At 54.2% G+C, this 20,384-nt stretch overlaps 3 protein-coding genes across 10 annotated transcripts; 2 read left to right on the top strand and 1 right to left on the bottom strand.

Moving 5' to 3' along the window:
• Positions 1-55: 55 nt before the first annotated feature.
• ALKBH6 (alkB homolog 6) lies at positions 56-5,185 on the top strand. 5 transcript variants are annotated; one of them, XM_054462291.2, is made up of 7 exons: positions 56-159; positions 911-989; positions 1,244-1,312; positions 2,872-2,932; positions 3,291-3,442; positions 3,652-3,768; positions 4,754-5,185. In XM_054462291.2, exons 1-7 carry the CDS (start codon positions 89-91, stop codon positions 5,015-5,017), a joined length of 813 nt encoding a protein of 270 aa, XP_054318266.1. In that variant the 5' UTR covers positions 56-88; the 3' UTR covers positions 5,018-5,185. The 5 variants fall into 5 exon arrangements, with proteins under 5 accessions (XP_054318266.1, XP_054318271.1, XP_054318270.1 ...); XM_054462296.2 differs by having other exon boundaries at positions 3,690-3,768; positions 4,754-4,792; XM_054462295.2 differs by having other exon boundaries at positions 3,690-3,768; positions 4,657-4,776.
• On the top strand, positions 5,153-11,048 carry SYNE4 (spectrin repeat containing nuclear envelope family member 4). Of its 4 annotated transcripts, none has more exons than XM_063657554.1 (9): positions 5,153-5,268; positions 5,615-5,752; positions 5,939-6,089; positions 7,051-7,194; positions 7,378-7,572; positions 7,651-7,989; positions 8,886-8,990; positions 10,687-10,745; positions 10,838-11,048. In XM_063657554.1, the coding sequence occupies exons 1-9, from the start codon at positions 5,264-5,266 to the stop codon at positions 11,019-11,021; spliced, it is 1,320 nt and encodes a 439-aa protein (XP_063513624.1). In that variant the 5' UTR covers positions 5,153-5,263; the 3' UTR covers positions 11,022-11,048. The 4 variants fall into 4 exon arrangements, with proteins under 4 accessions (XP_063513624.1, XP_054318263.2, XP_054318262.2 ...); XM_054462288.2 differs by having other exon boundaries at positions 5,190-5,281; positions 7,651-7,899; XM_054462287.2 differs by having other exon boundaries at positions 5,190-5,281.
• A 6,945-nt stretch (positions 11,049-17,993) lies between these two features.
• SDHAF1 (succinate dehydrogenase complex assembly factor 1) lies at positions 17,994-19,146 on the bottom strand. Its single transcript, XM_054462286.2, has one exon. It carries the CDS (start codon positions 19,017-19,019, stop codon positions 18,672-18,674), a length of 348 nt encoding a protein of 115 aa, XP_054318261.1. The 5' UTR covers positions 19,020-19,146; the 3' UTR covers positions 17,994-18,671.
• Between the last annotated feature and the right edge of the window lie 1,238 nt (positions 19,147-20,384).

Here is a 20,384-nt window from a genome sequence, read left to right as displayed (position 1 = left end):
GAATACTGAGTGAGAGCGCCGATTGGGTGGAAGGCGGGCCCTTGAGGCCTCTGGGAGCTCCCATTGGCCTGCGGACTCTGCGTCTGTAATGTGGGGCGGAAATGGCTGGAGGGGGATGGGGATGTTGAATTTGGAAATTCGAGGGGACGCTGTTGGACGGTCAGTTTTGGGGAGTGCTGGGGTAGAGATGGATGTCAAGAGGGCTGAAAGTGGGGATCCGGGGGAGCCCAGAGTAGGAGTCCGAGGAGGCTCAGAGCTTGAAGTCCTAAAGGGCTCGGAGTCGGGGATCTGAAGGGTTCAGGGAGGGAAGAAGATTTAGGAGTCAGCCTCAGAGCTAAAGATCCCAGGGTGCTGGAGTGAAGGGGCGCTCAGGAAGGGAAATCCGAGGGGCGTCCAAATGGGGGGATCCGAGGAGGCTGAGGGTGGACATGTCTGAGGAGGCTCAGATTGGGGTCACAGGGGTGCACAGAATGGGATTCGGTGGGGGGCGGGTGTCGCTGAGTGTTGATAGCCGGGCTCACAGTTGCAGGTCTGAAGCGGGGTCTCAAGGTGTTTAAAGGGGCTCTGGAGTGCAGCCCTGGGGGCTATGTGTAGAGCTTTTGAGAAAGGCTCCCTGTGTGTGGGGCCAGAGAATGTTCTCTGTGGGAGGATTGAGAAGGCATATGTGTAGTTGGATGGGCCCTTAGTGGACAGAGTAATGGGGGATTATTCTTGGGGCTGATTGTGTCCGGACATGGAACCTAGGGGCTCTCTGTGTGGCTTGTAAGATGCTGAAGACTCAGCTTTTAGAGACCAAGTGAGTTTCAGAAGAGGGCTGAGGTGAGGCCTGGCCTGTGATGGGGTGGAAGGCTGCATCATGGTGTTAGGGTGGGAGGCCTAGTGACTTCAGTATGTCCTTCCCTCCCTACAGGATTGGGTGCAAGGAGTTGGTGTTGATGGAGGAGCAGGACGCCAGAGTCCCAGCCCTGGAACCATTCAGAGTGGAGCAGGTTGTCAGAACTCAGGGTGCAGAGGGTGAAGGAGGCAGGCTGATTCCTGAGTTCTTGGGTTGGGACTGCCCCCTTCCACCAAATTCATTCTTACTGTCAGAGTCCATTCTGGAATGGCACTGGTCCATTAACTTCAGACCCTGACCTGTCTGAGGACATCCTGAGCCTGTCTTCAGGCATAGGGGTTGCTCTGTGATGATATGTCCTCTGTGTGGGTTGAAGGACCACACCTTCAGGGGGTCTTTCTATCCTAGGCACCACCTGTAATCTACTATGTCCCTGACTTCATCTCCAAAGAAGAGGAGGAGTATTTGCTTCGACAGGTGACCTCAGTGCCCTTCTGGTCTGTTTTCCCACTCTTCCCATATTCCTCCCCAATGCCTATCCTCTGTATGAGAGCCCCCAAGGCTGCAGTGAAGACCCCGACAGAAGGAACAAGGAAGTTACAGAGCTCATACTCCCTCTACCGAGATAGCCCAATCCTGCTAGCTTAGAGAATAGGGGGTTATAAACATAGGCTGAGATAGCCCAGTTCAGATCATTGAGACTGGGGAGTAAAGAATTTTGTATTCAGATTTCTGTGCTGAGATAGCCCAGTAAACTCTTTCCTGTGCTAAAATAGCTCAGCATAGACCCAGAGCCTTAGGAATAAGGTTACCAAATACAGACCATCTACGCTGAGATGGCCCAGTCTGCATTCTGTTCTTAAGGTTTGGGGGAAGAAGAATTTTCAAAGCTCAGAGTTCCTGCCCTTTGCAGCCCCAGTGCCTAAGTTACAGAGCACAGATCTTCCCTGTGTTGGAGTAACCCACTGATCTTGAGTCCAGGAAAAAATTAGCTACAGAACACAGACTTTTTTGCTGAGATAGCCCATTCCAGACCTTTGCGTTCTTGGCATTGAAAAATCTATATATTATAGAATTCCTCGGCTGAAATAGCCCAGTACAGCTCCATAACCATGAAGGGAATGAGTAGATTATCAACTAGAGCATAGACTTGTTGGACTGAGATAGCCCATTCTAGATCATTAGGATCTTGGCAGTGGAAGATTTTCAAAGTACTTTCTTTGCTGTGCTGAGATAGCCCAGCTTTGCATACTCCCTCCCCCAGGCAATAGGAACAAGGAGGTTGCAGAACTCAAACTGTCCTCAGAGAGCCCAGGAATCAGGAATTTTTGTTTGTTTGTTTTTTGAGACAATCTTGCTCTGTCGCCCAGGCTGGACTGCAGTGGCGTGATCTCGGTTCACTGTAGCCTCTGCCTCTTGGGTTCAACTGATTCTTGTGTCTCAGTCTCCTGAGTAGCTTGGATTGCAGGCGTGTGCCACCACACTGCCTCCCAGGTTCAAGCGATTCTCCTGCCTCAGCCTCCCAAGTAGCTGGGATTACAGGTGCATGCCACCATGACCAGCTAAGTTTTGTATTTTTAGTAGAGACGGGGTTTCCCCATGTTGGCCAGGCTGGTCTCGAACTCCTGACCTCAAGTGATCTGCCCGCCTCGGCCTCCCAAAGTGCTGGGATTACAGGCGTGAGGGACCGGGTTTGGCACGGAATCAGGAAATTAGAATGCAGACTATTTGCTGGGCTGAAAGAGCCCTGTCCAGCCCCAGAACTGAGTAGACTGTGAGACCCACAACTCTCAGACCACGGTTGTGCAGCCCTGATTCCTAAATCCTGGTAGACACGGGTGGGCTTTGGGGCCAAAGGCATTCCCAGGAAAAAAGGCAAACCACAAAATCCTAGGAACCCACCGCCCCAGGGAATGGTCCCACAGACACAGATGACCCATTTCCACCCCGGAGGTAAAGGCCCCTATGTTGGCCTAGGTGGGAGGATCATAGAGGGGTGATCATGAGAAAGGAGTGACCCCCTTCCCACCTCTTAGGTTTTTAATGCCCCAAAGCCAAAGTGGACCCAGCTCTCTGGGAGAAAGTTACAGAACTGGGGTAAGTATCCCTGGCTGGGGGCATGAGTGATTCTGGGATGTAGGCTGGGGCAGGGGACTCAGGTCCAATAGACTTAAGACATCAGAGGGTCCCTGACAGCTCAAGGGGCCCCAAGAGCCAGGAGGATTCTGAAGGGGTCAGTGGAGGTCCTGAGGGATTAGGGATTTCCTGATGAGTTGGGAGTATCTGAAAGGGGCCCGTGGTCTGGAGAAGTGAGGAAACCTCTGAAGGACCCAGTGGCTATCTCCAAAGGGTCAGGGGTCCCTGAGGGGATCAGGGTGCTTCCAGCCACTGTGGAATCCCTAGTGGGGGATCTATTGCTATAGGGGAGCCCTCAGGACCCCATTGCCTTCCCCAGGTGGGCTTCCTCATCCCCGGGGGATGGTTCCTGAGCGGCTGCCCCCATGGCTCCAGCGCTACGTGGACAAAGTGTCAGACCTCAGCCTCTTTGGAGGCCTCCCAGCTAACCATGTCCTCGTGAACCAGTATCTGCCTGGGGAGGGCATCATGGTAACCACACACCCTCGGCCAGTGTCCCCCCACTCAGACTTCTGAGCTGTGCTGGGGCAGGGGACCCTGTGCCCACCCTCACTCATTAGGCAGCCACATCTCCCAACAGGCATTCACCTCCCTGTCCCTGGCTTGGGAAGCCCCACTTTGACCCAGAGGGTGGGGGTTGTGGACTCCTGCCCTGCCCAGCCCTGGTGCCCACTCCTCAGCCCCACGAGGACGGACCACTGTACTACCCGACTGTCAGCACCATCAGCCTGGGCTCCCACACCGTGCTAGACTTCTACGAGCCACGGCGGCCAGAGGACGATGACCCTACAGAACAGGTGGGCCCCAGACACTGCCCCAACTGCTTGTAGGCACTTCAACCTCGCACATCCTCCAAGATGACCTGGTCCCACATGCCTTCGGGGTACTCCTGGCACTCTCCCAGATACCTTCCCTTGTCCCCTCACGGGGTATACCTTCTTCCTCCCAGACAGCCCATCTGCTTACAGGGTGCCCCACATGCCATGATTTCCACAGGCTCCCCGATGCCCCAACCTGCTAAGTGGATGCCCCTGACTCCCCAGCAGACACTGATATCCTAAGATACCCCACCGCCATTAACTCAGGAGGGCCTCGCCTCCTCCCAAATGCCCTATCTGCCCCTGCTCAGGGTGCCCCAGACGTCCTGCTACTCTAGGAATGTGATTTGGGGTGCAAGACACCCCCAGATTCTCCTTGGCCCCTTGACACATGATTTCTCTGAGTGATGCATTTCTAGTACTCCAGTGTTCACAGAAACGCCCCTGAACACGCTGACCCACTCCTTGAGGCTTGCCCTCGAGCCCTGCATGCTCCTGGATGCTCTGACACTCCCTCAGCTGTGTGGTTGTCCTCTAATGTCCTGATGTCCTTGGGGACCCCCACTGCCTCTAACCTCTGCCTCACTCTGTCCTTACCTGGTCCTGGCTTCAGCCATGCTCTCTCAACCCAGCTCTACCTGTATTTCCTGGGGACTGCCGATTCCTGGGTCCCAGCTCCAGCCCCAGCCCCTTGGAGATCCCAGCTGCAGCTCCCACTGTCCGCTGACCCTTTGACACCCCCATCTGCCGCCTAGAGAGACTGCAGAGCCCTCGCCCTCTCTTCCCAGCAGCCCCAGCCCAGGCCCCAGCAATTTTCACTCCTGAACCACCAAAGCCTCCATCATTGTGAGCACACTTGCTCTTCAGCTTTTGCCCCTGGGGACTCGCTGATCCCCGGAGCCTACCGACCTCTCGCCCACCCCCCGACTTCTTGAGCCCTGCTGACCCTCAACTCGCCCTGCAGCCTCGGCCTCCGCCCCGGCCCACCACCTCGCTACTGCTGGAACCGCGCAGCCTGCTGGTGCTCCGCGGCACCGCCTACACGCGCTTCCTCCACGGCATCACCGCCGCCCGCGTAGACGCGCTGGACACCGCCTCCCCGCCGCCCAATGCGGCAGCCTGCCCGTCGGCGCGGCCGGGAGCCTGCCTGGTGCGCGGCACCCGGGTCTCACTGACCATCCGCCGCGTGCCCCGCGTGCTGCGCGCCGGCCTCCTGCTGGGCAAGTGACCGCCAGGGCCGGGACCCCTCGGATTCCCAGGTTCCTGCCCCCTTGAGGCTGCTGTGACTCTGCGACCTAGGAACCGTGGGCGGAGGGGGCTCCCCTGGGTTATTTATTTTCCCAATAATTTTGTGTGAGCTACAGAAGACCCCATACCAAATAAACAAAAAATCTTTCCTTGGTTTTATATTTTTATTTTTTAGGGGCCAGATGCTTGGTTTCCGGAGGGGTGCAGCATCTAGGGTCTTAAATGAATGGGGTAGGCCCTGGAGGTCAGATGTCTGGGTTCTCAGTGGGGCAGAATCCAGGGCTCTTGAGGAGGTGGGGCAGGGGTTCTATCTGGAACCCTCTTGGATGGTGTGGAGTGATGCTGGGAGATTTAGCTACTGGCATGCTAGGGAGGAAGGAGTTAAGTGGCTTTTCTGTCACCTGAGCTGGGCATCAAATGGCCGGGTCCAGGTTCCTCTTGGAAGGGGCGGAGCCAGACCTGTCCTGGGCCTCTCCTGCAGCCTCAGGCCCGGGTGACTCCAGCGGAGGAGCTCTGGGACACCCTTGTCTAGGGAAGAGGTCTTACCGGCTGCCCTCACCTGACTTTGTGTTCCCAGGCCCCCAGCCATGGCCCTGTCCCTGCCTCTGGGCCCTAGACTTGGCTCAGAGCCCCTCAACCACCCACCGGGAGCACCTAGGGAGCCGGACATTGTTGGATGCACCGTTTGCCCCGCATCCGGAGAGGAGAGCACAAGGTGGGGGCCGGGGCTTTGGAAGCTTGTTCCCAAAAGGGTAGGCGTGGTGGCAGGGCCCATGTGAGGGTAGGAGGTGCCATGGCTGTGATCGCCTGGGGACAGAGGAGAGGCCGCCAGGGTTGGGGTGAGGGTAAGCTGAAAAGTGAGGTGTCGAGACTCACCCAGTCACCGCCCCCTGCCTCCTAGCCCAGAGCAGGCCCAGACCCTGGGACAGGACTCCTTGGGCCCTCCTGAGCACTTCCACGGTGGGCCTAGGGGCAATGAGCCTGCCGCTTGCCCCCCAAGATGGTCAACACCCTCTTCCTACGAGGACCCAGCTGGGGGCAAACACTGTGAGGTGAGCTGAGGTGACCCAGACCCCTTGTACCAGCCCCACCTCCTCTCTGTCCCCTGGAGTCTGGCCTCCATACTGAGGACTGGGTGATGATTCTGGAAAGGTATTGGGTGTCTGTAGGGGGAGGGATGCTCTGGAAAAGTGTTTCAATATCTGACCAACTGGGGAGACATATTTCTTTCTTTCTTTCTTTTTTTTTTTTTTTTTTTGAGATGGAGTCTCTCTGTCGCCTAGGCTGGAATGCAGTGGTGAGATCTCTGCTCACTGCAACCTCCGCCTCCCAGGTCCCAGTGATTCTCCTGCCTCAGCCACCTGAGTAGCTGGGATTACAGGCACATGCCACCATACCTGGCTAATTTTTTGTATTTTTAGTAGAGATAGGTTTTCAACTTGTTGCCCAGGCTAGTCTTGAACTCCCGACCTCAGGTGATTCACCCGCCTCAGCCTCCCAAAGTGCTGGGATTACAGGCGTGAATCACCGTGTCCAGCCATATCTCTTTTTTATTAAAAAAAAAAAAAAAAAGAGACGATGTCTCACCATGTTGCCCAGGCTGGTCTTGAACTCCTGGGCTCAAGCGATCCTTGGGCCTTGGCCTCCCAAAGTGCTGGGATTACAGGTGTGAACCACTGCGCCCAGCTGAGAAGCATTTCATCATTGCTCCTGGTGTAGCCCCATTCTTCTTGGGGGGTACCCAGCCCCACTCCCTGTCCAGACCCCCCAGGCCTCACACATCCAAGTTTCCAGGAGCTTTGAAAACCTGAAGACCTTGAACTAGATATCTGTCCTCAGGCCTGGCTCCACTGGGAAGGCCCCCCAGTGGGAGCGACCCTGGTGCAGACGGACCCGGAGATGGACCATGCCGCAGAGAAGTTTCCAGAAGCTTACAGAAGAGGGGTGGGGATGGGAGCAGGGGTGATATCTTGATTGGCCCACTGTCCCTGACCTGGCTCCTGTGTTCCCCAGCACCCCATCTCTGGCCTGGAGGTACTAGAGGCTGAGCAGAACAGCCTGCACCTGTGCCTGCTGGGGCTGGGCCGCCGGCTGCAGGACCTGGTGCAAGGCCCGGGGCGCTGGGCATTGGCCCAGAGTGGGATGGTGCAGCTGCAGGTAGGCAGGAGAGGCCAGGATGTGGGGGTGGGCAGGGCCCCAGCAGTGGTTGCCAGCTTTCCGGGATGGGAAATGGGTTGAGTGCATGTTCCAGGCCTTTGGATAGGAAACGGGGGAGGGGGTAACTCCAGGTTTTGGGTCCCTGGTGTGTGTGTGGGGTGATGTCCAACCATGTGTCCCCAGGCCCTCCAGGCGGAGCTCCGAGGGGCAGCTGAGCGTGTGGAGGCGCTGCTAGCATTTGGTGAGGGGCTGGCACAGCGGAGTGAGCCCAGGGCCTGGGCAGCCCTGGAGCAGATCCTGCGGGCCCTGGGAGCTTACCGAGACTCCATCTTCCGGTGGCTCTGGCAGCTGCAGGCCCAGCTGGTCAGCTACAGCCTGGTAGGGCCCATCCTGATACCCCCCACCCAACCCAGGCCCCAACCTCATAGCCTCCATGACCTCTGTCCTTTGACCCAGGTGCTCGAGGAGGCCAACACGCTGGACAAGGACTTGGAGGTTGAGGGAGACTCGGACTGGCCAGGACCTGGTGGGGTCTGGGGGCCCTGGGCACCCAGTAGCCTCCCCACTTCCGCAGAGTTGGAGTGGGATCCAGCGGGGGACATTGGGGGCCTTGGGCCCTTGGGACAAAAGACAGTCCGGACACTAGGAGTGCCCTGTGAGCTGTGTGGCCACAGGGGCCCCCAGGGCAGGGGACAAGGCCTTGAGGTGAGAGCAGACCCCCTCGAGGGACCTTCTGCCAGGCACCCTGGGGACATCTCTGCGCACCTTCTAGCAAGATCCTGCCCTTCCAAGGAGGTGTCAGTGGTTCTGTCTCTCCCTCTATCTCTGTCTCTCGGTGTCTCCTTCTATCTCTCTGTTTCTCTCTCTCCTGTCTGTCTCTGTCTACATCCTCAAGCCCCATCTCAAATTCACTCCTATCCTGAGGCCCCCAGATGGTGCCTCGCTCACCTCCTGACTGTCCCAGTCTCTCCTGAAGTGCCGCCTCTTCAGGGAGGCCTGTCCTGACCTCCAAACATTAGCACTCCTATCTTCTTACTTTATTTCCTAACAGCACTCACCACAGCTTGACTTTGTACATTTACTTATTTTTAAAAATTTTTATTTATTTTTTGAGACGGAGTCTCACTCTGTCGCCCAGGCTGGAGTGTAGTGGTGTGATCTTGGCTCACTGCAAACTCTGCCTCCCAGGTTCAAGAGATTCTCCTACCTCGGCCTCCCGAGTAGCTGGGATTACAGATGTGCACCACCATTCCTGGCTAATTTTTGTATTTCTAGTAGAGATGGGGTTTCAACATGTTGGCCAGGCTAGTCTCAAACTCCTGACCTCAGGTGATCTGCCCGCCTCGGCCTCCCAAAGTGCTGGGATTACAGGCGTGAGCCACTGTACCAGGCCTCATTTACTTATTAATTGATAGTCTCTCTCCTGTCAAATATAAGCTCCACGGAGGCCAGGTATTTGTCTATTTCCATCCCCACTGTGTCCTCAGCCTAGAACAGTTCGTGGCTTGTAATAGAAACTCATTACACATTTATTGAATGAATGAATAAATAATGTCTCTCCTCTCTTGGTTTCTTTGGCTCTGCCCTTGTCTGTCCCGTGAGATCTCTCTGTTCCCCTAGAATCTCATCTCTATGACACCCCTATCCTGGCTCTCCCCCAACCACGTTTCTCTTTGTTGCTGGTTCTCCAGGAAGCACACACCTCTCACTCCCGACAGGACATGCTGGAGTCTGGCCTCAGCCACCAGAAACGCTTAGCAGGTCACCAAAGACGCTCCCTGCTCCGGAAGCCTCAGGTGAGCCAGTTCTCAACCAGGTGTAGCACTCAGGAATCTTGATGGCAAGTGACAGAAACCCAAGAAATCAAAAGGCACAAAAAAGGGAATGCTATTAAAAAAAAAAAAAAAAGGGAATGCTATTAAAAAAAAAAAAAAAAAGTAACGGAAAGGTCCAGGCACTGTTGAATTCAGAGCCTGAAATAACACCAGGGCCGGGCCAGGCGCGGTGGCTCACGCCTGTAATCCCAGCACTTTGGGAGGCTGAGGTGGGTGGATTACCTGAGATCAGGAGTTCGAGACCAGCCTGGCCAACATGGTGAAACCCCGTCTCTACTAAAACTACAAAAATTAGCCAGGAGTGGTGGCACATGCCTGTAAGCCCAGCTACTCGGGAGGAGAATCGCTTGAGCCCGGGAGGCGGAGGTTGTGGTGAGCCGAGAACGCACCACTGCACTCCAGTCTGAGCAACAGAGTGAGACCCTGTCTCAAAAAAAAATAATAAAAAAAATAAAAAAAGAAAGAAAGAAATAACATCAGGGCTCAGTCCCTCCCTTTCTTGGGCTCTAAGTCCCCAAGGTGGCTTCCTTCTTAGCAAAATGGGTGCGCCAGTGGCTACACGGTCACTCCCAGTGGTTTACCCACACCAGGGGAGGGAGCGTGCCTCCAACCCTACTGACAGCTGCCAAAGTCCCAGGGCTGACTCCCACTTACCGGCTGGGGTCATGGGCTGCACCTTGAATAAACCAGAGTGCTCGGATTGGCCAGGTCTGGGTCACACCAATCATGGAAGTTGGGGAGGTGGGTGTCAGCTTCACTTGAACCTGAAGGTCTGGAAGTGGAAGGCATGACAGCTGCCCACCTCCAATTAAGGCACTGTTATCAGAAAAAGGGGGATTGTATTGGATAAAGGACAGACACAACCAGACATCCACTACACTTGGAGATATTCCAAGTCTGTGTGGGTCCTGGGGATAAGGAGGTGCCAGGAAAGGAAAAGAAATAAGACCAGCTTTGTAGGTCTACAATAGTAGGGTAAAGGCGACACAAAATGTCACTTGTGGCTGGGCACCGTGGATCACGCCTGTGATCCCAACACTTTGGGAGGTCAAGGCAGGAGGATTGCTTAAGGCCAGGAGTTCAAGACCAGCCTGAGCAACATAGTGAGACCTGCCCCCTCCCCCCATCTCTACAAATCATTAAACAAAAGTAAATTGTTGTAGTGGCATGTGCCTGTGGTCCCAGCTATTAGGGAGGCTGAGGTAAGAGGATCACCTGAGCCCAGGAGGTTGGGGCTGCCATGAGTCGTGACTGTGAAACTGCACTCCAGCCTGGGTGACTAAGCGAGACCCTGTCTCAAAAAATAATGTGTCGGCCAGGCGTGGTGGCTCATGCCTGTAATCCCAGCACTTTGGGAGGCCGAGGTGGGCGGATCACTTGAGGTCAGGAGTTTGGGACCAGCCTGGCCAACATGGTGAAACCCCATCTCTACTAAAAATACAAAAATGAGCTGGGCGTAGTGGCACCTGTAGTCCCAGCTACTCGGGAGGCTGAGGCAGGAAAATCGCCTGAACCTGGGAGGTGGAGGTTGCAGTGAGCTGAGATGGAGCCATTGCAGTCCAGCGCGGGTGACAACAGTGAGACTGTGTCTCAAAATAAATAAATAAATAAAGTGTCATTTCTATCCATTCTGCTGCTGGCTGCTCTCCCTCCTTAGGACAAGAAGAGGCAAGCATCTCCTCATCTCCAGGATGTGAGGCTGGAGGGGAATCCGGGGTGAGGTGCCTGAGAGATGGGACTAGGGTGCGGGGGACAGAACTCCTAGCGGCAGCCCACCTGTATGTTTAACACTGCATTTCCCTTCACAGGGTCCCTGATCCTGCATCCAGGCGGCCCCTGACCTTCCTCCTTATCCTCTTCCTCCTCTTCCTCCTCCTGGTGGGTGCCATGTTTCTCCTGCCAGTGTCAGGAGGCCCCTGCTGCTCTAACGCCCGAATACCCAGGACACCCTACCTGGTGCTCAGCTATGTCAATGGTCTTCCCCCAGTCTGATGTGTGTAATAAATGGTCACTGTCAAAGGATGTGTGAGGATACTAGGTGCCTTCATACCCGGAATCTAGGATGTGGCCTGGATATGTCTGGATGGACCCTTTTGCCTTGAGAACAGAACACAGAACTGCATCAGCCCATCTTGGGTGGGGCTGCCCCAGACCCTGACACAGAGTCAAGCACCAGTTCTTTATTTAGGCGTGGCAGGGGAGCCAGGACGTGAGCTCAGGAAGGGAGAAAGCCAATACTGGGTGAGTTACTGGTTGCTGCACTGGGCACCTGGGGTTTCATCCCATTGCTGGTTGTACCCTAGGAACAAAGAAGTTGTGGCTTTTTTTTTTTTTTTTTTGAGATAGAGTCTCACTCTTGCCTAGGCTAGAGTGCAATGGCACAATCTCAGCTCACTGCAAACTGTGCCTCCAGGATCCAAGCGATTCTCCTGCCTTAGACTCCCGAGTCACTGGGATTATAGGGCGTGTGCCACCACGCCAGACTAGTTTTTTTTTTTTTTTTTTGAGACAGGGTCTTGCTCTGTTGCCCAGGCTTGAGTGCAGTGGCGCGATCTCAGCTCACTGCAACCTCTGCCTCCTGGGTTCAAGTGATTCTCTGGCCTCAGCCTCCCAAGTAGCTGGTACTACAGGCATGCACCACCACACCCGGCTAATGTTTGTATTTTTACAAATCCTTTGAACCTGGGAGGTGGAGGGTGCAGTGAGCCGAGATCATGTCACTGCACTCCAGCCTGGGGCACAGAGCAAGACTCCATCTCAAAAAAAAAAAAAAAAAAAAAAAAAAGCAAGCAACTTCATTTGGAGAGACAGCAAACCAAGAAGATGGCAGACTAGTGTCCTAAAGAACCATCTCGGCCGGGCGCGGTGACTCACACCTGTAATCCCAGCACTTTAGGAGGCCGAGGTGGGCGGATCACGAAGTCAGGAGATCGAGACCATCCTGGCTAACACAGTGAAACCCCATCTCTACGAAAAATACAAAAAATTAGCCGGGTGTGGTGGCGGGCACCTGTAGTCCCAGCTACTTGGGAGGCTGAGGCAGGAGAATGGCGTGAGCCCGGGAGGCGGAGCTTGCAGTGAGCCAAGATTGCGCCACTGAACTCCAGCCTGGGTGACAGAGCGAGACTCCGTCTCAAAAAAAAAAAAAAAAAAAAAAAGAACCATCTCAAGTTAGTATAAATTTTAGGTTTCTTTTTATGCTAAGGGAAGGGGGTTGAGGTTAGGTGACCAATGACTGCAGACATCTGGTCGCCAGCAAGAGTCCAGAAGAAAACTTCTTTGATGATATAGGTCAGGTCACAATATTCTTGTACATCTCTAGTATAACACTGTTACTTGTGTGTACAGTTTCCTGATCTCTGGAGTGGTTAGTTTTGGGAAAGGGACTGTTATTTTTTCTAAAATTGAGCTATAAACTAAATTCCTCCTGTAATTAGCTGATCTACACACAAAACTAAGCAGAAGCTTTTAACCTAAAGGACATTACTGCAGGGTTTCAGGGGCAAAATGGAGTCAGTCATGCTAAGCCTCCCTCCACTGTGACACACACCCCCCCACCAATTTAGCAGCCAATAATAGAGTCACTGTTCCTTTGTAGTTCCAACCAAAGTCGCAAGATTGGCTCCTCAGGCTTCCGTCACATGCTCTACCTTTGCTGGGGGCTGCGGTCAGCCCCACCTAAACCACCTGGACTGAAAATGGCAGAAGGGTGGGTCTCCAAAGAGTATCAAGTTGTTGCTACTAGAAGAGGGGAACAGACACTGATGGGGTGGGGGAAGCTGCAGATTCTGGGAGAGACTCCAGGTTCAGGGAAAAGTCAGGATGCAAACCGGATTTGTCCTGTTTCAAAGGCCAGGCTGAGACTCTGGCATCAACCAAAGAGGAGGCATGGTCCCCCTGAGATCACCAGCAAATAGGGGGAGCAGTCTTGGCAATATTGACCCAACAGGCCTGGTAATGGAGCAGAGACAGGACAGTGAACAAGACAGTGCCTCTGGAGCTGACATTCTACTTGGGGAAATTGACAATAACCAGAATAAATAAGTGAAATATGTAGTGGGTCACAGGGTGGTAAGTGCTGAGGAGAAAAATAAAGTGAGCAAGAGGAAGGGGACACAACTCAAACAATGTGGTGGAAGAAGGCATCAGGGAGTCAGTAGAATGGAGCCACTGTGTTAAAATTTTGCCATGAAAGCAGATTGTAGCGAGGAAACAGGCCATGGGAACTCCTAGAATAGTACTGTCCAATGGAAATTGAATGTGAGGCTGGGCGTGGTGGCTCACGCCTGTAATTGTAGCACTTTGGGAGGCCAAGGCAGGCGGATCACTTGAGGTCAGGAGTTCAAGACCAGCCTGGTCAACATGATGAAACTCCGTCTCTACTAAAGATACAAAAATTAGCCAGGCATGGTGGCAGGTGCCTGTCATCCCAGCTACTCAGGGGGCTGAGGCAGGAGGATCACTTGAACCCGGGAGGCGGAGGTTGCAGTGAGCCAAGATCACGCCACTGCACTCCAGCCTGGGTGACAGAAGGAGACTGTCTCAAAAAAAAAAAAAAAGAAAAAAAAGAATAGAATGTGAGCCACAAATGTAGTTACAAATTTTCTAGCAGTCACATTAAAACAGTAAAAATGGATTAATTTTAATAATTTAACTTACATTCTATTTAACCTGACATATCTAAAATATTATCACTTCACTATGTAGTCAATATAAAAATAATGAGATCTTTTACAATCTGTTTTTCTTACTAAGTCTTTGAAATCTAGTGTGTATTTCACACTTACAGCACATCTTAATTCAGATGCCAAATTTTTAACAGGTAAAATGCAATACAGTCCTACTAAAACAATGAAGTCGTGTAACAAAAAATATTTTACATTCAAAATACTTTCACATTACATTTACATTTAAAAAACCTCAATTTTAAAATTTAGGCCGAGCATGGCAGCTCAAGCCCTATGTTGCCCAGGCTGGTCTCAAACTCCTGGGCTTAAGTGATCGGCCCATCTCAGCCTCCCCAAGTGTTGGGAAACCTTTTAAAACTAGAACAAACTCCCATATGCCCTTACCCAGATTCAAAGTGGTTAACACTTTGCTTCATATGATTTACCATCCATACCCTTGCTAATATATTTATATCAGTGCATATGTTTTGGAACCATTTGAGAGTAAGTTGCGGACACGAGGCCTTTTTACTCCTACATTCTTCAGCATGTATGTCTTAAGAACAAGGCCATTCTCTCACACAATTCTAGTAGTTATCAAAATCAGAAAATTTAACAACTCAGTTCTATTTTTAACTCAATCTGTAGTCTAAATTACTCTAATCCCTGTATGTCTTTTATAGCCATTTTCTTAGATCAGGAGATTTCTTGTTTAACAGATGGGTCAAGGGATTGAGAAACATTGACCCTGTGCCTTAGCAGAGTAAAAAACAGAACAGCAGCCCAGGCGCGGTGCTTCACACATATAATCCCAGCAGTCTGGGAGGCCGGGGTGAGCAGATCGCTTCAAGAGTTCGAGACCAGCCTGGCCAACATGGTGAAACCCCATGTCTACTAAAAATACAAAACAAAACAAAACAAATAGCCGGGTATGGTGGCGGGTGCCTATAATCCCAGCTACTCGAGGTGGGCGGGGTTGGGGGGGCGGCTGAGGCAGGAGGAATGCTTGAACCTGGGAGGCAGAGGTTGCAGTGAGCCAAGATTGCGCCACTGCACTCCAGCCTGGGCAACAGAGTTACACTCTGTCTCAAAAAACAAACAAAAAACAGAGCAGCAGATGCACACAGAGGATCAGCAGAGAACTGGGCACTGTTCCATGCTTGACACATAAGCATCCTTGGAGCCAAGGACTCGGGTGATGATTTATCTGGGATGTGATCCCAGGAAGCGGGAGTGGGGAAGAGTGAGACAGGGCAGGGGAAAAGCCAAAAAAGGTGCTCACGGAGTGGACACCGCTGTGGGCAACTGAGGCTCCACCCCATGGGATGCCCCTGAGGAACCCTGCAGAACACATGTCCCACCAGATGAGAGGTGGGCCAGGGTGCTCATCCAGTGACTGCTGCCCCCCACAGGCTGAGGGTTGCCTCTGCGGACATTAACCCACCTTCCAGGACTCCCAGGAAGCCCTCAGGCAGAGCAACAGAGATGCAGGGGCTCAGGGGAGGAGGCTGCAGCCTCCTGAGAACCTGCTTCTACAGCTGCAAGTGAACCCAAGAGGGCAGGAGGGCCATGGGTGGGGGTCAGGCCTCATCATCTCCTGTCACAACAGGTTTTTTTTTGTTTGTTTTTTTTTTTGAGATGGAGTCTCACTCTCGTTGCCCAGACTGGAGTACAATGGCACCATCTTGGCTCACTGCAACCTCTGCCTCCCGGGTTCAAGTGATTCTCCTGCCTCAGCCTCCTGAGTAGCTGGGCTTACAGGCATGTGCCACTATGCCTGGCTAATTTTGTAGTTTTTAGTAGAGACAGGGTTTCTCCATGTTGGTCAGGCTGGTCTCGAACTCCCGACCTCAGGTGATCTGCCCATCTCAGCCTCCCAAAGTGCTGGGATTACAGGCGTGAGCCACCGCCCCTGGCCTCCCAACAGGTATTTAATTCACTGTACCATCATAATGGCCACATCAGGGAGGCTCTTATTCAGCCCATTTCACTGATAAGGGCATTCAGGCAAAAAGGTTAAATCAGGCTGGGCATGGTGGCTCATGACTGTGATCTCAGCACTTTGGGAGGCTGAGGTGGGAGGACCACTTCAGCTCAAGAGTTTGAGACCAGCCTGGACAACATAGTGAGACCCTGTCTCTAAAAAATAAAGAATAGGCCAGGCGTGCTGGCTCCCACCTGTAATCCCAGCACTCTGGAAAGCCGAGGTGGGCAGATCACCTGAGGTCAGGAGTTGAAGACCAGCCTGTTCAACATGATGAAACCCCATCTTAACTAAAAATACAAAAATTAGCCAGGCATGGTGGCTTATGCCTGTAATCCCAGGTAATCGGGAGGCTGAGGCAGGAGAATGGCTTGAACCTGGGAAGTGGAGGTTGTGGTGAGCCGAGATTGCGCCATTGCACTCCAGCCTGGGCAACAAGAGCGAAACTCTGTGTCAAAAATAAATAAATAAATAAAATAAAATAAACAATAAAAATATTAGCTGGGTGTGGTGGTGCATGCCTGTAGTCCCAGCTACCCAGAAGTCTGAAGTGGGAGGATCACTTGAGCCCGGGAAGTCGAGGATGCAGTGAGCTGTGCCACTGTACTCCAGCCTGGGTGACAGAGACCCTGTCTCAAAAAAAAAAAAAAAGAAGTTAAATCACTCGTCTGTGATCACATAATCAGTAAGTATGGGAGCTGGGATTCAAACCCTGCCTTCCCATTCCCGGGTCCGTGCTCTTAGCCACTGCTCACCTGCACAGCTCCTCCCTCAAATCAGGCATTCCTCCATCCTCTCCGGGAAAATCTCACCCATCTGTTAACACCCAGGTTAATGTGTCTTCTCTCCTGACCCAGGATGCCGGGCCCCATTGGAAACTCGATCCCTGCCTGCAGCCCTGCCAGGAGCTCCAATCCTGGGGCTTGCCAGGGCTCAAGATCATGGAGCCAGGAGTGAGGGGGTGGCAGGAGATGCAGCTGAAGATGTAATGGGGGAGCTGGATGGGTAGAACCCCATTGGTCTTTGGCTTCTGAGATGGAGCCAGGAAATGACTAACATGATCACCCTGATGGAAGAAATTGAGGCTGAGAGAGACGAATGAGGTGGCTGAAGTCCCATGGTGAGGACAAACCCGAGACAAAGCCGAAGTAGAAGCCACAATCAAGTAAACCCACAGCCTTGTGCCTGGGGCACCCCAGGCCCCAGCTGAGACCCTGCATTTCTTCCCTTTGCCCCCTCCAGGCCTTTCCCCACACTGGTCCTTTTTTTTTTTTTGAGACATAGTCTCGCTCTGTCGCCCAGGCTGGAGTGCAATGGCGTGATCTTGGCTCACTGCAACCTCTGCCTCCAGGGTTCAAGTGATTCTCCTGCCTTAGCCTCCTGAGTAGCTGGGATTACAGGTGCCCGCCACCACACCTGGCTAATTTTTGTATTTTTAGTAGAGACGGGGTTTCACCATATTGGCCAGGCTGGTCTGGAACTCCTGACCTCATGATCCGCCCATCTTGGCCTCCAAAAATGCTGGGATTACAGGAGTGAGCCACCGCGCCCAGCCTTGGTCTTCTTGCCTAGAAGCCTATCCTGGCAATTAATTCTTCAAACTGCAATTCCACTTTATAACCATTTGGGCATGTGGCTCCCCCACCGGGATTAGGGCAGTGACTGTTTCTCTTCCGTCCATCCTCCCTTTGGTCTGAGGTCTATGCTTCTTACCTGTGGTCCTCCTCCCCACAGCTACATCCATAAGAACTCATTTCCACTTATTTAACTGACATGGGTGCAAATACAGCTCAGTGATGCAAAATGCATCCCTCCACAGAATGTCTAGGGCATGCCCATATGGGGACACAGGAGGGAGTATACCTGTGATCTATGGGGTTCATCTCCCCTCTCCTGCCCCAGGGCCTTGTCGTTCATTGTAGCTGAGGCTGGACCCTTCAGCCAGGTTTGGGAAATTTCCAGGTCTGAGACCCTCACTACTGCCTCAGGGGCTCCGAGCCAGTTCTCAGCTCTACCATTTCCTCTTCCACACAAAGATGTTAAATCACTTGCCCTCCATTAGGGAGCCAACTGGGGTATCTTTGGGGGTTAAGCCAGGATGAGCCCCCTCCACAGATCTGCCCAGGGGAGAAAACTATGCCGCTTCAATCAATGTGCCAGTCTACAGGGCTCCGGAAGGAGTCAGATCCCCATACCTATCACCTCCCAGATGGTCCCTTCCAGCTGTCTGTGTGCGTGTGTGTGTGGTGGCAGGGGGCCCGGGGGTGTTTCAAAAATCCCCAAATATATAAAAGCTTTAAGACCACCAACAGGGAAGTAGACATATCCCCAATTTTATTCCCTTTGTCCAATATTCCGAGAGGGAAGGGGCAAAGAGTCAATGTTGCCCCTCAAAACCATCAAGTAGGGGCCTTTAGGGTCTTCAGTTGATCAACCAGGGTGATAGAACCCTAGGCTTGTCACAATTAATGGGGGAAAGTTTTCCAAAAGGGGATTCCGGGCTTCTCACCGCTCATCAGGGCACCTTCCCAAAACGTTCTCAGCAAAAAGTCTGCACTTCTCAGAGTTAAATACAGGAGAGGGGAAACTCCTTGAGGAGCCAGAGGTGGGTATGTTCTCAGGGGTCAAAAGAAGGGTGTCTCAGGCTTTCCCTGTCCACCGGGGGGCGTCCTGGCTCCCCGTACCTTCAGGCAAGTAGTTCTCGGCTTGACACTGTCCATCCAGCCCGCCAGCGTCCCAGGCCGCCCCAAGCCCTCATGGGGGAGGAGCGCCGACCTGTCTCCAAGCATCGGAAAAGGTGGGCCTCTCTTGCCGTCCATCACGGGGCTCTCTAGGCCCCCCGCGTCGCCAAGGGGGCGTCTCTGACATCCCCAATTCGTCGAGCTAGTCTCTTAAGACCTCTCACCTTAGGCGGGTTCCCCAGTACCCCCATGCAGTCAGGCGAGCCTCCTGGCTCCACCACGCCATCGAGCGAGTTCGGCTCTTCGCCTGTCACCGTCCGTCGGGCCGGGTCTCCGGTGCCCCCGTGCTGTCGTGGGGGTTCCTTGGACCGTCGCCGTCGTCAGGCTGGGAACCCACGCCGCCAGGCTCCTCGGTCGGGGCCCGCGGGCGTACGAAGGCGCCCATGGCGGTGGCGTGGCCCGAGCGTAGCAGCTGCAGCTGGCGCCGCCCGCGGCGGTACAGGTACTCGATGCGCAGCACGTCGGAGCGCGGCAGGCCCGCGTGCTGCCGGAACTCTGCCCGCACTCGCGCCTCGGCGCCCGGCTTCCCGCGCCCGGCGCGCAGCAGATCGCGGTACAGGCTCAGAACCTGCCTCTGCAGCCGGCTGTGCCGGCTCATGACCGCGGCTAAGCAGAGACGCTCAGCGAACGCCCTGCGAACTGCGGAGCCGCCACACAGCCAGCAAAGGCCAAAGGGCAAAGCCACAGCCACTTCCGCCCAGCGCTTCCCTGGGCCTCCAACTCCCGCCTCCCGCCATCCGGCGCTGCCGCGTCTGATTGGCTGTCGTTGCAGTTACGTCACAGCCGGCTGGGCGAAGTGGACGGAGTCGCTGGTCGCGCCCTCTCCCGTAGGGAACGTGTGTTCTTGAGGGGACAGCAGTTCTGGGGATCCTGGCACCTGCGTCTCATAGGAGGAGGGCGTTATGTGTTCGGACTCCTAGGTCTTGAGTCGGAGAGAATAGAGGGTCCTCACCTAACTTCTGCATCCTGGGAGAAGCAGCAGCTAGGGTTTTTGTGTGTGTGTGTGTGTGACGGGGTCTCGCTCTGTCGCCCAGGCTGGAGAGCAGTGGTGCGATCTTGGCTCACTGCAGCCTCGAACTCCTGGGCCCAAGCGATCCTCCCACCTCAACTCCCCGAGTAGCTGGAACCACAGACGCGCGCAACGACGCCCGCTATTTATTTATTTATTTATTATTATTGTTTGCAGAGATGGGTCTCCCTATGTTGCCCAGAATGGCCTCGAACTCCTGGGCTCAAACGATTCTCAGCCTCCCAGAGTGTTGGGATTCCAGGCGTGAGCCACCGCGCCCGGCTACGGGTTCGGACTTTGGGTCCCAAGGGCACGGGGCACTGGGAGAGACGCTGGGCACAAGCGTGCTTTTGCCGTCAGTTACTGATTCAAGCCATCTTGGGAAGCTCCGTGCATTCCCTCGTCCGGGGCAGGTCTGTGTCTGGGGTCCCAGCCCTGGGCACGTGCAGAGGGACGAGACCCCGTAGGGAAATGGCTCGGCCGGTTGCACAGGCTTCTCCGTGCTAGGGGAAGAGAAGCAGAGAGGGTGTGGGCGCCAAGCCCCCAGAGGCAGCGTGTGGCTCTAGGAGCTGGGTTGGTCGCGCCCTCTGCGGGTGGGAGTCGGGGCACTGGGCAGCGGTGTTTGGGTCCTTACCGACTGTTAAAGCCCGGAGTCCGGGACGCCCTGAACAGTCGACTAGACTGGAACCCCGTTGTCCTCCCAGGAGCTTCAGGTCATAGGCCACAATGCCGTTGTTGTCCCCGCGGGCCGCCTGGAGGCGTCCTCGTAGCGCTAGGGAGGCCCGCAAGGACGCGGCATCCTCGGGCCCCACCAGCACCGGAGCTTGGGGGACCGCTCGGTGACAACCCCGGACCCCCTCCACCCAGCGCGCAACCGCGGCTCCGCACACTTGGGCCGGCAACCAGCTGGGGGTCCATTCCCCTTCAGAGACGAGAAGCTGGTCAGGGGCGGAG

Source organism: Pongo pygmaeus, chromosome 20 (assembly GCF_028885625.2).
Source record: "Pongo pygmaeus isolate AG05252 chromosome 20, NHGRI_mPonPyg2-v2.0_pri, whole genome shotgun sequence".
NCBI classification, from domain to species: Eukaryota; Metazoa; Chordata; class Mammalia; order Primates; family Hominidae; genus Pongo; species Pongo pygmaeus.
Note: the sequence above shows the minus strand (reverse complement) of the source record. Positions and strands in the feature narration are given on the sequence as shown.

Excerpts from the sequence above, each read along its gene's own strand:
- ALKBH6 (XM_054462291.2), top strand. The coding sequence starts at position 89 with ATGTGGGGCGGAAATGGCTGGAGGGGGATGGGGATGTTGAATTTGGAA. Across the intron at positions 1,313-2,871 it reads AGGAGTATTTGCTTCGACAG|GTTTTTAATGCCCCAAAGCC; the intron begins GTGACCTCAGTG and ends CCCACCTCTTAG. Across the intron at positions 3,443-3,651 it reads TGCCTGGGGAGGGCATCATG|CCCCACGAGGACGGACCACT; the intron begins GTAACCACACAC and ends CCCACTCCTCAG.
- SYNE4 (XM_054462287.2), top strand. The coding sequence starts at position 5,220 with ATGCTTGGTTTCCGGAGGGGTGCAGCATCTAGGGTCTTAAATGAATGG. Across the intron at positions 6,090-7,050 it reads CTGGGGGCAAACACTGTGAG|CACCCCATCTCTGGCCTGGA; the intron begins GTGAGCTGAGGT and ends TGTGTTCCCCAG. Across the intron at positions 10,746-10,837 it reads AGGCTGGAGGGGAATCCGGG|GGTCCCTGATCCTGCATCCA; the intron begins GTGAGGTGCCTG and ends TTCCCTTCACAG.
- SDHAF1 (XM_054462286.2), bottom strand. The coding sequence starts at position 19,019 with ATGAGCCGGCACAGCCGGCTGCAGAGGCAGGTTCTGAGCCTGTACCGC.